The sequence below is a fragment of the Lynx canadensis genome, chromosome C1 (assembly GCF_007474595.2).
Source record: "Lynx canadensis isolate LIC74 chromosome C1, mLynCan4.pri.v2, whole genome shotgun sequence".
Classification (NCBI taxonomy): Eukaryota; Metazoa; Chordata; class Mammalia; order Carnivora; family Felidae; genus Lynx; species Lynx canadensis.
The window spans coordinates 88,056,520-88,072,868 of record NC_044310.1 but is presented as its reverse complement, the minus strand read 5'-3'; the positions used below and the strand labels follow the sequence as shown (position 1 = coordinate 88,072,868).

The window sequence follows — 16,349 nt, the reverse complement described above, 5'->3', positions numbered from 1 at the left end:
ACATAAATATAATACACTAGATTCAAGAGATGTATCATTTATTATCTGAAATCATTTACTTGCTGGTCTGAAGACAACCCAATAGAAACACAATTGATTAAAAACACTTTAAAATTTTAGGAAAACCTATCTACATACCTTTTCTTTTTTTCAGTGTCTGAAGAGGGACATGGGGAATGAACTCGATCTTGTTCTTTTGCAAATTCAACAACTAAAGTATGACCCAAAAGTTTCAGCTGATGAAGTCTTGTCAATGCCTTCAGTTGGAAAAGCAAGAGTAAAATATTTTATAATTCCACCAAAAATTATTTGTTAGAGAACATCTATATAATAACTTACACATGTTCTTTGTTAATGCTGTTAATATTTCCTTGGCTATTTCTTACCCATTTCTAATGTCAGGCTGGTTGGCCTTTGTCGTTTATTAAGGGACTGCTTCCTATCACTTACCAAAACTAAAATCTGCTGAAATCCAAATCTGCCTATACCTAGGCAACTGAAAAGGTTAAAAAAACAAACACAATCAGCCTGGACTCACTTTAAATTCATGACCACAACCACAAATCTGGAGTGGAACTTAATGATGCCATACATATCTCATTTTTAGTTCATTTTTTCTACTAATTTCTAAGACTATTTTGTACTTTCTCCTGGCTCCTCAACCCTCACAACATTCCTTTCCCATTCTTTACCCTAGGACTTTGCTTCCTACTTTGGGAAAACTGAAACAACTATATGAGAACTTCAGATTCCCACTATAACTCCCCTCTACCAGCATATGCATCTACATATTCTATCTTCTGCTATAATGTATTAACTAGTCATGTTTTTAATCTCAATCCAGTTGCTGGACTTGTATACTAAATCCCACCCTCTCATCTACTCAAGTCTCTCTTCTGCTTCCTGAAACTGTATGGGAAGTGTTCTTTAATTTTCTGTCCTCTACTAAATCGTCCATATTAGCACACAAATATGCTTCTATTTCTCCCATCCTAATTTGTTTTCCTTCATCCATTGATCCCACTTTGCTCTTCTCCCCTCCTTTAATTACTGTTGCAGTAAAACTCCTTAAGAATTACCTAAGCCCTTTACCTAGAATTCCTTTGCTCCCATCCAGTCGCCAACTCAGTCCACTGGCACTGCTTAGCAAAGACAACAAATTCTGTACTGCTAAGCCAATGGTCTACTTTCAATCATCATCTTATTGCATTTAACACAGTTGATCACTCCCTCCTTGATACATGTTCTTCACTTGGTGTCAAAACATCATACTTTCCTGCTGTTTGCTTCCTAGCTCACTGGTTTCTACTGCTTAATCTCTTGGCTTGTGCCTTCTCAAATTCTAAACATTGGCATACGCCAGAATTCTATTATGGGCCCTCTTTCCAGCTACTATCTTGGTGATCTAATCAGCATCCTAAATTTAAATTCCATCACTATGCTTAAAATTCCCCAATTCATAACCTCAGTGCAAACCTGTCCTGAAGTCTAAGAAAACATATCCAAACTACAGGATGGCTCCTGTTAGGTGTCAAACAAACATCTCAAACTTCTCACACTTCAGAAACTGAGCCACTAATGCTCTCTCCTCATCCCCTCAAATATTTTCTATCTGGAACTTTTCACATTTCAGTTGCTGGTATAACTCCATTCTTCTACTCACTTATGTCAAAAATATTGGAATCAACTGTAAGACTTCTTCCCACATCAAGAAATTGTTTGTTTCCATCTTCAAAATATATCCAGCATCTAACCACTTCTATCACCTCATTCCAAACAGCTATCATCTCTGAGCTGCCACCATAACCTTTTTACAGATTCCCTTGTTTCTACTCTTCCCTGCTTTACATCTCTTCTCAACACAACACCCAAGGTGATCCTTTTAAAGATATGTTAGATTATGTTACTGCTTTGCTCAAAATATTCCAATTGCTCCCCATTTACTCAGAGTAAAATCTAGGATCCTTAGAATACCTAAATGAGGGTCGCCTAGGTGGTTTAGTTGGTTAGGTGTCCAACTCTTGATTTCAGCTCAGGTCATGATCTCAGGGTTCGTGAGTTTTGTCAGCACAGAGTCTGCTTGGGATTCTGTCTCCCTCTCACTCTGTACCTCCCTGCTTATTCTTGCTCACTCTTTAAAAAAAAAAAAAAAAAAAAAAAAAAAAAAGAATACCTACATGATATGGCCTCTATTACTTCTCTAACCTCAAATCCAATTATTTCTCCCTCATTTTGTCTGCTTCAGCCACTTTGGCTTACTTAAACATGACGTTCTCCCATACTACAGCCCTCATTCCAGCCATTATTCTGACTGGAATGTACTTTCCCCAGGTACTCTCTTAGCTAACGTCCTTCACCTCCTTCAAATCGTTACTCAAATATGACCCTTATCACCTCAACAGCAACTTAACCATTCCCATCTAGCACTCTTGATCCTATTTCCTTTTCCTTTGTATTCCATAGCATTTATCATTTTCTAAAATATTAAACAATTATGTTTATTATTTATAATCTGCCTCCCCTTTAGAGAATGTGAGCCTCAATGAGAACATAAATCTTTATTATTATTTTCTTCCTCGCAAAATGGATGTCATACATATTCTCTTTAAGGATATATGGTTTTTCATTTTTAATGTTAGCTAATTTCCCCCACCTCTCTCAGCTACTTACTTTGTAGTTCTACTTCCTTTTCAACTTTTTCTTCTCATTCTCCTTTGCTGGTCTGTCTTCCTTGGGCAACCATACCCATTCACCTGATTCAAAAAACTCCATTTTGAGCTTGTCTCAGCTCTAAAGCCATATTTTTAACTGTATTAAAAATATTTCCACAGAAGTAGCTCACTGACTCCTCAAAGTTAACAGATAGCATTTGAATTCATTATCTACCTTTGCAAGTATCTTTTAAATCCTGCCCTTAATGTCAGCTAATGTAATAACCTAATACCTCAGCCCAAAAATCTCAAACCTAATTATGTATAGGAATCACAAGACCTACAAACTCAATCTCTACCAAGTGTATACCTACTTCTTCCTTTGTCTTCTTATTGATTTACTCAGACCTTTTATCTTGCCTTGCCCATTATAACACTTCTCTTGTCTTGGCTTTCCATTTGGTCTTCCTACCTTTAGTTTTTCCCCATCTAATCCATTACATGAACTCTACCAGATATTTTCACAGATCTGACTATATTATTGGCCAGCTCAAAACTATCAGTGCCTTAATATCTACTAAACAAAATTCAGTCCCTCCCTCCCACCCAAATTTAGATCTCAACCTATTTTCCAAGTCCTATTTCCATTTCAACCCTTAATTCTTGCTCTACTTACAACTTTCCATGTTTGACAGCTTCACTTAGTGTTCACCCAACCTGAAAGGGCCCATCTCCCTTTGTTTTCTTCTCAAAATCCAACTAATCATTTAAAGGTCTACCTCAAAGGTCAACTTCTTTGTGAATGAATCCCTAGGATTTTTAAAATACATGTGTTTTCCCTTTAATACTTAAAACATCTTACCTTGCAGTTAAAGAGAGTTATCAATCTTTGCATCCTTTAGAATTTATTTTTAATTACATATGAAATTACAATTCAATCTTAATTTGCTTTCCAGTTAATCTATGTTTGTTTGTTTGTTTATTTATTTATTTATTTACTTATTGTGAGAGAGAGAGGGAGACACAAAATCTGAAGCAGACTCCCGGCTCCAAGCTGTCAGCCTGACAGGGCTCAAACCCCCGAACTGCAAGATCATGACCTGAGTCCAATGCTTAACTGACTCAGGCGCCCCTCCAGTGAATCTATTCTAATTTCCAAATACCTAAACATTGGAGAAGATTTGCCAACTGATAAACCAAATGCAGTCTATGAGGAAAACTCTTGAAATACAGACCCTTTTGCTTTTGAAAACTGTGGTTTAACATCACATTTCATTTTTGAACAAAGATAAGTTAATAGGAAATTGCTGACAACTTTAATAGTAAAAAAAAAATAAATAAAAAAGTCATACCTTTATAGCTGCTTTTTCACTAGGAAAAGTAGCAAAAGCTGTATGTTTCTGAAAAATAATTAAGGTACAAATTATTTGTAACATAATTTCAGTCTTCCATAAGGAAGTCTGATACTTCACCAGTTGACAGTGATTTCAAAAATTAATAAAGTCATGGAAAAGGATAGAAAATCAAGATTGTTTTAACTGATAATTAATTTCAGTACAGTGGTTCTGAATCTTTTTTGCTTCAGAGTTCCTTGAGATGACAACTATGTAGCCTTTTAAATACGAAGGTGTACACACATATACAGTATGTTTTACACATGCTTTTAAATAGTTCAATAGACCAGAAGTTTAAAAACCCCTACTATACACAGGACAACTCTTAAACTATCTCAATATACAAATATCTGCAATTTATAATATACATGAAGATCTTAAAAACTTTCCTCTATAAGATAAATGCGAAGTTTAAAAATGTTTACCAACAGAAAATCATTAAGTGCATGTTTCCTTTGTAATTTATCCTTGTAATAAGGGTTCAATGGGAGAAGTCTATTTTTCAATATAAACTGTAAATAGTTTAAAAACCATCAGAAAAAAACATAAGTCAAAAGTAAATGAATCCTTATGCTGTGAAAGAGTTGTTGTCAAGAGTTGCTTATATTATATCACATTCTAATTTTGTCAGATCTGATCCAACATGACCTAATCAGAGTGTATTTAAACTAAATAACACAGAATACTTGTACTTGCTGGTATACATGACACTTTGATCAAAACTGGTCGTTCTTCTCAGTACTTCTTAACCCTGGCTGCATATTAGAATCACCAGAGGAGACTAAAACCACTGATTTCGCTGCATCATAGACCATCTTGCAGAAACTTAACATCACCGTACTATTTTAATGGAGAGAAACCCATCTAAAACATCTTCACGCATAAAAGCAAATGAAGTTATTGAGTAAATTCCTGCAGTCTCAAAATATTGTTCCCCAAAGATTCCGTCAGAAATAAATTTTTATTTTATTTTTATTTTATTTTAGAGAGAGAGAGAGAGAGAGAGCGAGCAAGCGAGCATGAGCGGGGCAGAGGGGCGAGGGAGAGAGAGAGAATCCTAAGCGGGGTCCAAGCTCTGCGGGTAGCCGGAGAGGAACTCCATCTCACCTCCCACGGAACACGATCTGACCGAAATCAAGAAATGAAGGCTCAACCACTGACCCACCCAGGTGCCCCTTTTTATTTTTTTCACTTTACTTTAGAAAAAGATTTTATGAATAATTTCTTCGTAAAAAACCTAGTAGAAATTCTGTAACTGGCTTACTGAAGTTACTATTGTAGTCTCTCCTCTATTTTAATGAATATCTTCACAGTGGCATATACGTGAACCAACATTTTTGCAAAGTCCTTTGTACTTTATATTTGAGTACTGAGTCTAAAAGAAATGCTGTCAAATTCAGAGGAGTTTTGAGATTCCCCGGATGGATCAGAAAAGGGAACATAAGCCACTCTTCTGCCTTGCCCTTCTCGGCGGCGCTGTGACTAATGCAGGCTCAAGCCAACTAAAACTTCACATGGTACGCAAGACGTCTGGACATTAAAGAGGAAAGATAGACACGCCCTCACTACACAAGCGCATTTTCCCACTCTTTTCTGTCTTCCTTCTGTCAAAGCTTCCCCCTCCCCGAGTCAAGGGCCTTCCCCGGCGGCTTGGGACAGGAGCGCCCTTACCAGTCGTCCCTTATCTGACAGGACGCGCACCGACTGCGCCCCGAAATATTTCAGCAAATCCTCTTTCTCTTCAGCAGTCAGCTCGGCTGGCAGGTGCCTCACAAGAAGGGTTCGGTCGCCCCGTGACGGAGAGAGTGAAGCAGAGTTCTGACATCCTCTTGCCATCGGCGGTAGAGGCTGCTCGGGAGCCGCCATTTCCCTCAGAGAAACTGCAATACGGAAAGCGAAGAGAAGAGGCCGCAGTGAAAATGAGCTAATCAACAGAAGCTGGGGATAAATGAGTATTTTTCCGCCTCGCGCTAAGGATTCTGGAAACAGAGAAATACCGCGATAGAGGGTCACTTTCTCGCGAGACTTGCATCCGCGACGGATGTCTCTTCGGAAACCGGTTTCTAAAAATGAAGAACTAGGTTCCAAACGAAGGGAAAGCAAAGTGGTTTTAAATTACAGGTAGCTGCTGAAGGTATTAAAAAAAAAAAACTTTGCCCTAGAGAAGCGTGAGGATTTAAAAATGTATCAAATAAGGAATGAGGGCCCCAGTCGCGTGAAGGGGAAAGAACGTAAACCCAGGGAATGAAAGAGCCACCACCGCGACAGCGCAGGCGGGGAGCAAGACGGGACGCGGCGCTGGCCTGGGCGGGAGCTGAGCTCACTGGATTCCTGTTTCCTGGCCAATCGCGAAAGCGTATTGACTGGCTGGCGGCGGGGGGGTGGGGGTGGGGGTTGCTTACAGTCTTGGAAGAGTAAAACCTAAAGATAGCATGTTCTTCCTTCAGTAAGTGCATTTAGAACTCAGTTTAAGGAACAAAAAGTTAACAAAGAAATGTGTTTTGTTTTCTTGAATCATCGTGCATATAGCAGCCTTATAGGCTCTGGCCACTGTTTATTTCACGGAATTGGTGGCCTCTAGGGAGATATACTCTAATAAATGTAAATAAATGATTATATAGATAAAGCGATATATCTTCACGTTTAATCCTCATAACAACCCTAGGTACTCATTTCGATTTTATAAGTGAGGACGTTGATGTACAGGGGGCATTGATATACAATGAGGGCATTGATGTTTAAGTTGCACAGCTAGTAAATGGCAAAGCTGAGATTCGAACCTGTTAGCGTGACTGGCGTTACACTTTGATCCACTATCCTGCCAGGTTTCTGAATGTAGTGAGGGAAAGATCATCCCAAGAAGTCAATCAGAAATCTTCCTCACTGATTTTTCTAGTAGGGGTGTGTGTGTCTGTGTATAATGATTAAATTTTGGATATGAAAATTTCTAGAATCCCTTGAGGATTCTAGAGAGAGGTATTGGTTACAGTCGGCTACATTCTGTACAGATGCTGCTATAGTCTAGGGGCCTATGGAGCCTACTTTTTATTTCCTACTTAATTAGGTATTAAAGATATAACAGCAAGCAATATACTAAACTTCTGCTTTCGTGGAGCATTGTTGGAGAAGCAGGGAAGGGACCTTTTTTTTTTTTTTTTTTAACATGAAATCCCTGATGTTTATTATCATAAGAAAGCTTGGACGTCTAAATTCTATAGTTGTATTAAGCACTATGAGCAATTCAGGAGGCTCTAATTTAGTATTAGTATTTGGTAGTACTCGACGATTTTCTGATTTTTTTAAACATAATTTATTGTCAAACTGGCTTACATACAACACCCAGTGCTCATCCCAACAAAGGCCCCCCCTCAAGGCCCATCACCCACTTTCACCTCTCCTCCACCCCCCCATCCACCCTCAGTTTGTTCTCTGTATTTAAGAGTTTCTTATGGTTTGTCTCCATCCCTCTCTGTTTGTAAATATTTTTTCCCAGGAAGGGACAGATTTTTTTTTTTAATTTTTTTTTCAATGTTTATTTATTTTTGGGACAGAGAGAGACAGAGCATGAACGGGGGAGGGGCAGAGAGAGAGGGAGACACAGAATCGGAAACAGGCTCCAGGCTCCGAGCCATCCGCCCAGAGCCTGACGTGGGGCTCGAACTCACGGACCGCGAGATCGTGACCTGGCTGAAGTCGGACGCTTAACCGACTGCGCCACCCAGGCGCCCAGGAAGGGACAGATTTTAATAAAAACTAGAAAAACATGGGAAAACCCCCAAATGTCAGTTATGTAGAGTCAGACCTTGATGCTCCAGTATGTTTCTTTGGAGTCTTGATTATATGGAGACTAATTGTAAACTGACTGATTTTTCTAGTATGGGTGTGTGTGTCTATGTATAATGATTAAATTTTGGATATGAAAATTTCTCTTTGGTTGCAGTGTGAAAAATATAGTAGAAGCCAGTAGAAGCTACTATAATAGCCCAGGCACAAGACATTGCTTGAAATAGTTTGGTAACAGTAGATATAGAGAGAAGAAATTGGAATTGAGACATATTTTGGAAGTAGAATTGATAGACTTTTAGATGAAGAAGAGTGATTAAGGATAGTTCTGAGTTTTCAGCTTGAGCGCTAAACTGTTCACCATCTAGGTGGATGATGGTGCCATTTACTGAGCATGAGAAGAGCGACTAAAATGTTAACTAGATTAGGGACTGCAGGGAAGGGTGGGAAATGGAGGAATACATGTTAAATTTCAAGTACCTATTCAGTATCCATGTTTCAAGTAGGAAATTGGATGTGTAAATATGGTATTCTAGAGAAATATCAACTGGGGATGCACATATAGCATCAACACACATAATATTTCTATCCAAGGGATGAGAGATAGTGTAGGCCAGGGGAAGGGGGCCCAGTATTGATCTATGGAGTGTGACAATGTTGGGAAATGGAGGAGAGGAGAAAGAACAAGATAATTCTTTTTCTTTTGGCACTTATATTCTAGTAGTAAAGATAGACCACAACATGTAGATAAGTAAATAAGTTCCTTTGGAGAGTTATATGTGCTTTGGAGAAAAAAAAAAAAAAATAGAGACAGGGTAGAGGGATAAACTTATTAGAGAAGGCATGCTGCTTTAAACACTGTCTTTTGCAAACTTTTGCTGTGTCTCTTACCATTAGTTAAATGATGAGCATATAATGTATAAATATCTGTTCAAGGAATGAATTCAGGAATGGATTAACCTTAATATTTATAACTGTTTCTTATGGTCAAAAATTGCTCCATCGGCCATCAACATAAATTTAATGGTCCTTATATATTATAATTGAGTATCACAACTCATTGGGATAGTTTACCATTTAATTTAATTACTTTTATCTGCACTCACTTAAATCTGTCTTATCCTTCTCTTGCCAATAGCTCAGACAGATTTCATAATTTCTTAGTCACTTTCAGTTAATAGTCCCAGTGGTCTTGAAATGTCAACTCTAAATTACATTCAGGCCTCACTTTTTACCCTCTTTTCATATTAGCCTTAACCTGAGAGATAGGAGGAAGATATAATTTGCTTTTATTTCTCCCATGTTTGAGTAGAAGTGGATGTGCTCTGTTCTGAGTTGCACATTTCTCATTTTCTTTTCTTGTTATACTGCAGAGGTTCCCAAATTTTCTCAACTCCTGTTGCTTTTATTGTCTCAATAATTTTTTCATAACATCCTTTGGTGCCTCCTTACTTCCTGTTCCACCTTGACTTTCAAGAGGCACTTGTTTTTTCTCAAAGCAACAGGGGTAAAAAAAACCAAAAACCCAGCTTTGCAAAGATTTTTTATTCATTTATTTGTTTGTTTGTTTGTTTATTCATTTATTTATTTATTTATTTATTTATTTATTTATTTATTTTTAAGTAGGCTCCACACCCAACATGGGGCTTGAATTGACTGACTGAGACAATGGGCACCCCACCAAACATTCTTAAATTCAAAAATATTTCAAGCTGGTGATTCATGTAGTGTCTGGCAGATATTGAGTGTTGCTGTTTCCCTCAAATATTTAAAATATTCCATAGCAGGGGCATCTGGCTGGCTCAGTCTTGATTTGGGGTCATTAGTTCAAACCCCACGTTGCATGTGGAGATTGCTTAAAACAATAATTAATTAATTAATTAATTAAAAATCAAAATAAATTATTCCATAGCACTCCTGTGAGGTGGCTGGGGCACCTGGGGCACCTCAGCGTACAGTTTGAGAATTGTGGCTCTAACTTCTTTTTGGTTTTGATTTTCTTCATTGCAAGGCAGGAGGGAATGTTAGAGGTTGGGAGTATCTTACTTCATTGACCAAATGTTGGTTCTTTTTCTCACTCTTATTCTCTCTGGTTCTATCTTTCTGTGGATGGAAGCCTCTGCTAATGTGGTTTTTAGGGGCTCATATTCATCAATTCCCCCTCTATCACTGAGTACCTTCTGAGATAAGAATAGCTTTCTCTGCTCCTTGGCCCTTACTTTGGATTCCGTCCCTAGTTTATCTGCATTCCTTTCCATTTTCAAGCTCCCTATTTTTTCCCATGAAGCTAGGAGCACTGCTGGGCCTATTTCTGCTATTTTTGGAAGGCTGTGGAGAACTAACCTGAGAAAGGAATTTATTCTTTTTTTTCAGACTTTTTTTTTTAATTAAAATATAATTGACATAGAATATTATATTAGTTTTAGGTATACAACATAATGATATGATGTCTGTATACATTACAAAATGGTCACCACAGTAAGTCTAGTTTACATCCATCATCTTACATAGTTACAAATATTTTTTTCTTATGATCAAGAACTTTTGAGATCTACTCTTAGCAACTTTCAAATATACAATACAATATTATTAACTCTAGTTACCATGCTGTACATTACATCTCCAGTATTTATTTTATAACTAGAACTTTATATCTTTTGACATCCTTCACCCATTTCTCCCATCTCCCCCCCCCCCCCCCGCCGCCCCCCGGTCTATGACAACCACTTTTTGTATCTCTGAGCTTGGTTTTGTTTTGTCTTGTTTTTGAGTCCCATGTAAGTGAGATCAGATGTCATTTTTCTTTATCTGACTTATTCCACTTAGCAAAATGACCTTGAGATCCATCCACTTCGCCACAAAAGTCAAGATTTCCTTCATTTTTATTTCTGAAAAATATTTCATAATATTTCATTACATATCACATTTTCTTCATCCATTCACTCATTAAGGGATGTGTAGGTTGTTTAGTCTATATCTTGACTATTGTAAATAATGCTGTAGTAAATGTGGGGATACATATATCTTTTTGAGTTAGTTTTATTCAGCTAAGACCCACAAGTGGAATTGCTGGATCATATGGTAGTTCTACTTTTATTTTTTGAGGAGGCCCCAATACTGTTTTACATAATGGCTATACCAGTTTACATTTCTGCCTATAGTGCACAGGGATTCCCTTTTTCTCCACATCCTTGCCAACACTTGTTCTTTCTTTCTTTCTTTCTTTCTTTCTTTCTTTCTTTCTTTCTTTCTTTTGATAATAGCCATTCTAATAGGCATGAGTTGGTATTTCGTTGTGGTTTTGATTTGCATTTCCCTGAGGATTACTGATGTTGAGCATCCATTTGTGTATCCATTAGCCATCAGTATGTCTTCTTTGGAGATATGTCTACTTAGATTTTCTGCTCATGTTTAATTGAATTATTGTATATTCTTTTGCTATTGAGTTTCATGAATTCTTTCCCAAATTTTTTGTTAAAAACAGTCTCCTCTTCCTTCATAGCCAAACATCTAGAGAGAAACATAAATTATCCTTATTCATTTACCTTCTACTCACTCAAAAATGCATTTCTTTTTTTAATTTTTTTTTTCAACGTTTATTTATTTTTGGGACAGAGAGAGACAGAGCATGAACAGGGGAGGGGCAGAGAGAGAGGGAGACACAGAATCGGAAACAGGCTCCAGGCTCTGAGCCATCAGCCCAGAGCCTGACGCGGGGCTCGAACTCACAGACCGCGAGATCATGACCTGGCTGAAGTCGGACGCTTAACCGACTGCGCCACCCAGGCGCCCCCAAAAATGCATTTCTATCTGACTTCTGATTCCATTAGTCCTTAGAGTAATTCTCACTAGGGTCAACAGATACCTCCAAATCTCTAAATCTAGTGGACTTTTTCAGTGTCATTTTAACTTTTCACAGCACTTGAAACATTTGACAACTTTCTTTTTGAAGCATCAGCTTCCCTTGGTTTTCAAAACATACCATTTCTCTTATTGTTCTAGCTCACTTTTTCTCTAACCTGATTCTAATAAATTTTCAATTCCTTATTTTTCCCTCTGTCACCTAACTTTGAACTTTCTTTCCACTTTTACCGTTATATTACAACCTTGTTTGTTAATCTCATTGAAAAAAATTGAGGACTCCCATACCCATCAATCATACTTATATTTGTTCTCTTTGGTTAAGCCAAACTCTCACCTCAGAAGTGGATCCCCTGCCTTCTTGGGTACTCTGAACCAGTCTCATTCAGTATGTATGCTATTATCATTTTGCTTTTTGAAAAAGCAAAGCAGGGGCACCTGGGTGGTTGAGTCAGTTGAGCATCCAACTTCAACTCAGGTTGTGATCACATGGTTCATGGGTTCAAGCCCCACATCAGGCTCTGTGCTTATATCTCAGAGCCTGTAGCCTGCTTTGGATTCTGTGTCTCCCTCTTTCTCTGCCCCTCTTCTGCTCATGCTCTGTTTCTCTTTGTCTCTCAAAAAATAAAATAAAAAAAAATTAAAAAAAAAGCAAAGTAAATGATTTGGAGAACAAAGGCTAAAGAAATATAGAAAAAAAATTAAAATTTCTTACAACTTACAGCCCATTAACAAGTACTTGGGACAGGTAGGGTGATCTTTCTTTAGTAACTCAAGTGCCTTACCTTTAATACTTTGCCAGAGGCAAAAAGCAAAAGCAACATTAGCTTGACATTAGCTTGACCTCCAGGATCCTATAAGTCTTCTTTAACATATAAAAATCCCTTTGGAAACTTCCTTTATCTCTTACCCTCACCTCCTCCTCCTGCAGAGGATATATGTTAGCAATAGCCCTCCAAACATATGGCCCACTGAAATACATCTGAAGGATCTCATGACTAAGGTTTTACTAGACAGTAGTAAACGACCCCTCAAGGTCCTAGAAACCTTGCTTGCAAATTCCTCGGAGACTTATGCTATCCCTAACCCCCTCCCAACTTGAAAGTGTATAATTAGTCACTCCTCACAATTGTAGTGCAACTCTTTCAGGAATCTGTCCCTGTGCTTTAATAAAACCATCTTTATTTTTGTACCAAAGACATTTCAAGAATTCTTTCTTGAACATTCACTACTGAACCCCAACATTTCATATCAGCAAATATACAAATTAAAAAAAAAACAACTTTTGTTTCCACTTCCCTCTCCAGCTGCCATCTCTTTCTGTTTATAGCAAAACTTCTAGAAATGGGATTTATATTTGTTGTCTCCACTTTTTTTCTCCTATATTTTCTTCAGTTTTGTTAACAAAGAAAACTGCAGGCCCAAAATGGCATCACTTAGGCCAAGTCATTGAAATAAGGATTAATATATAACGTAATTATAGTTTCAACCTCCCCAAGAAATATAATCTTAACTGGTCCATCAGGAGTTTTCTGTTAAGCATCTGTCAAATGGGCCCTCTCCAGCCCCCAAAGGAAGATGAGGTGGTCTACTTAGTAAAGACTTTCTACCATTCCCTATAAGGGAAAGCAACCTTTCCTGGAACAGTTCTTTCTTTTCTTTTGCTAATAATTTCTTGTTCCATCCTCCTTCCTATAAAAACCTTTTATTTTGTGCAATTCCTTGGAGCTCCCCTCCACCTTCTAGATGGGATGCTGTCTGATTCATGAATTACTAAAGCCAATTAGATCTTCAAATTTATTCAGTTGAATTTTGTTCTTTAACAGATTTGGTGGCAGCAGTGGGATCCGAAGCAAACCTCCATCAAAATTCAGGGACAATGAGAAACAGAAGCATGGTGCTCTATGAACCTTGTTGAATTCACTGTCTTTCTCGCTGTTTCCAAATGCCGTTGGTGAGTTCCTCTCAGTTTGAGCTCTGCTCTCTTTACGTTTGAACTCTGACCTAATTGGCCTTTTTTTTGTCCAGAGTTAATAAGTCATTCTAGACTTAAAAGTAGCTGTAACAGATCGTCAGTCAACCCTTGGTTCAGTCCACAATGCGATATATGAATCCCTTCCCCAGTTCCAGTCTGTAGTCCCTGTTTACTGGAGTTTTCTAGTTTGGTCTGTATTGGGAATTATTGGTAGTTACCAGCTAGAGTTGGACTGGGTTGGACTTAAGAACCAGACTGAGTTCAGAATCAGGGTCTGATTTAAGAACTAGAATGAGTCTGGGATTGGACTGGGTCTGATTTAAGCTGGATTGCATTTAGTGTGAGACTTGGTGTTTTAAATAGAAATTAGTAGCTAATGGGAATATTGGAAGCCAAAAATAAAGCTGCAAACATTGATAGACATGGGTTGAGCATTTTAGGCTTTTGGAGCATTTGCCATCTCGAGAAGACTCCCATGGTAGGATAACTTGGTTATGGAATAAGTTAGACTGACACTCGGTTACTTGCCAGCTTCAAGAAAATATCTGTACAATGAAGTACACTGTAAAATACCTCCCCAAAACCAACCCCATGGCACATCCCTCTTAGGTGTGCGTTTGCCTCCAAGAATCCTAACTAAAAGGCCTAGCTTAAAGAAATAGGATTCTTTAGATTAGAGAGTTGAGCACACACCTGCTTATTCTATATCTAAGAGCTATAGTCCTGAAAGTTGCAGATATCTAGCAAGATGAAGAGTTTTACTAAAAACAACCTAAAATTACAATGGCCATTATGGGAAACATTATAATTAGATAAGATCACTTAAGAAGAATACTTGAAATTAACAGTCCCCAAATTAAATAGAATGGGATACTTATTTTAATTTGCTTGCAGAAGTCTCCAAAAGTTTTCAAACTTCTAAAATAGTTTCAATGGAAGATTCATTGCAAATGTCTAATAAAAAAATAGAGAAAATGTACCTAAAACAAAGATTATAAGACTTATATCTACTCTGAAGAGGCTATTAAACAGCTATCTCTCTTTTAAAAGTTTATTTATTTATTTTGAGAGAGAATGTGAACAGGGGAGGGGGAGAGAGAGAGAGAGAGAGAGAGAAAGAAAGAGAGAAAGAGAAAATCCCAAGGTGATCCCATGCTGTTTGCTCAGAGTCTAACATGGGGCTCGAACCCACAAACCATGAAATCATGACCTGAGTCTAAATCAAGAGTTGGATGCTTAATGGACTGAGCCACCATGCACACCTCATGGAAGTAATTTTAAAACGGAAGCTATAAGGTCTCTGTATATCTGAACATACAGTTCATATGTGTCTATATCTGTCTTGTAGATGTGTGATATTTTCTACCTCCAGATGGTATTGCCAAAATTAATTTGCTAAAGCTCTGTTTAACTGGCTTAAACAAACTAGCACTTACGTAAATTAGTGTACATAAAAGTTCTCAGAAATGTAATAGAAACTAACCCAAATGTTTTTCAGGTTCTTGTTGGTATGGTTTGAACTAGGGTCCATGAGTCAATGGCCAAGAAAGAATTCTTGAAACGTGCAAAAGGGTGTTTTTATTGTAACACTGGGACAAGACCCCTGGGCAGAAAGAGCTGCACTGGACTTGTGAGAAATGGCTGATTTTATACTTTGGAGTTGGGGGAAGTACAGACAAAGGAAGTTTCCAAAAGGATTTTCATTTGTTAAAGAAGACTTACAGGATCTTGGAGGTCTGGTTAATATTGTTAATATTAAGATTAGGTTGTCTTTTGCCTCTAGCAAAGTTTTATCATCATTGAGGCAGCTAAGCTCCTTGAGGAAGGTCACTCTGGCTGTCCCAAGTACTTGTCAATGGGCTATAAGTCCTAAGGAGATTTAATTTTATCTATATTTCTTTTACCTTTATTCTCTACATCATTGTATTATGGGATAATCTTCAGTAAATTAAAGTTAGCTCAATAAATTCACTGGTTTAATTAAAAGAGGCATGTCTTTAGAGTTATCAACATTGAATATAATTCTGATAAACAAATTTTATTCTACTAGTTAAATTTATTTACTAGTTAAATTCATGTAATATCATTTGCAATTTGTTAGCAAAAATAATTTAGAATTATAGTTGATTTTATCTGGTGTCTTATGAAGTTTTTATACATAATCTAAACATAATTGTTAAAAACGAGTAGATTGAACAGATAACGTTTTGGGTAGACTTTAAAAATTATTTCCCCAAATCTTCTTGGTAACTCGAAACGTTAAAGTTTTGCTACGGGATGAATTAAATTTGTTGAATATTGGGATCATTTTCTAATAAAATAATAAAACGTTAATTACTAAACATAGATTTCTCTACTTTTGGCTTTTTATAACAGAGAAACTAAGATATTCGGATGTGTTAATGCTACATTGGAAAAGGCACATGCTTCTGGAAATTATGAAATGTATTCATAAATTTGCCAATGTAAAGAATGCTGGTATAAAGGTTCACAATTGCCTACTTCTAGTTTTCACTAGAAATTAAGGTTTCTAAGAGTTAAGAATTCTAATTAATATGTGATTAAAACAACTAGAAATAATAAGGGAAATATCTCCTTATGTTGTAGGATTTTTTACCTCATTACCTGGGATTCGTTGTTTCACTGCTTTGAAAACTGAAGAGGTGGGCACAGAATGAGCAGCAG

At 37.3% G+C, this 16,349-nt stretch overlaps 1 protein-coding gene and 1 long non-coding RNA gene across 8 annotated transcripts in view; one reads left to right on the top strand and one right to left on the bottom strand.

Annotated features, from left to right (window-relative positions):
- The window catches only part of RNPC3 (RNA binding region (RNP1, RRM) containing 3), a 33,672-nt gene extending 27,556 nt beyond the window's left edge, over positions 1–6,116 (bottom strand). For 5 of the 6 annotated variants that reach the window (XM_030324271.1, XM_030324274.1, XM_030324273.1 and 2 more), the window contains exons 1-3: positions 5,717–6,002; positions 4,004–4,051; positions 139–257 (exon numbers count right to left, since the gene is read on the bottom strand). In XM_030324271.1, the coding sequence (XP_030180131.1) occupies positions 139–257; positions 4,004–4,051; positions 5,717–5,911 (362 nt within the window). In that variant the 5' untranslated portion in view covers positions 5,912–6,002. Of the gene's footprint in view, positions 1–138; positions 258–4,003; positions 4,052–5,716; positions 6,003–6,042 lie in introns of those variants that run through there. The other variant, XM_030324270.1, reaches the window with a different exon arrangement.
- A 6-nt stretch (positions 6,117–6,122) lies between these two features.
- LOC115520164 overlaps positions 6,123–16,349 on the top strand; it is a 65,498-nt gene continuing 55,271 nt past the window's right edge. Inside the window, exons 1-3 of one of the 2 annotated variants that reach the window (XR_003970711.1) lie at positions 6,123–6,179; positions 13,516–13,643; positions 15,163–15,388. This is a non-coding gene — a long non-coding RNA (uncharacterized LOC115520164). Of the gene's footprint in view, positions 6,180–13,515; positions 13,644–15,162; positions 15,389–16,349 lie in introns of those variants that run through there. The other variant, XR_003970712.1, reaches the window with a different exon arrangement.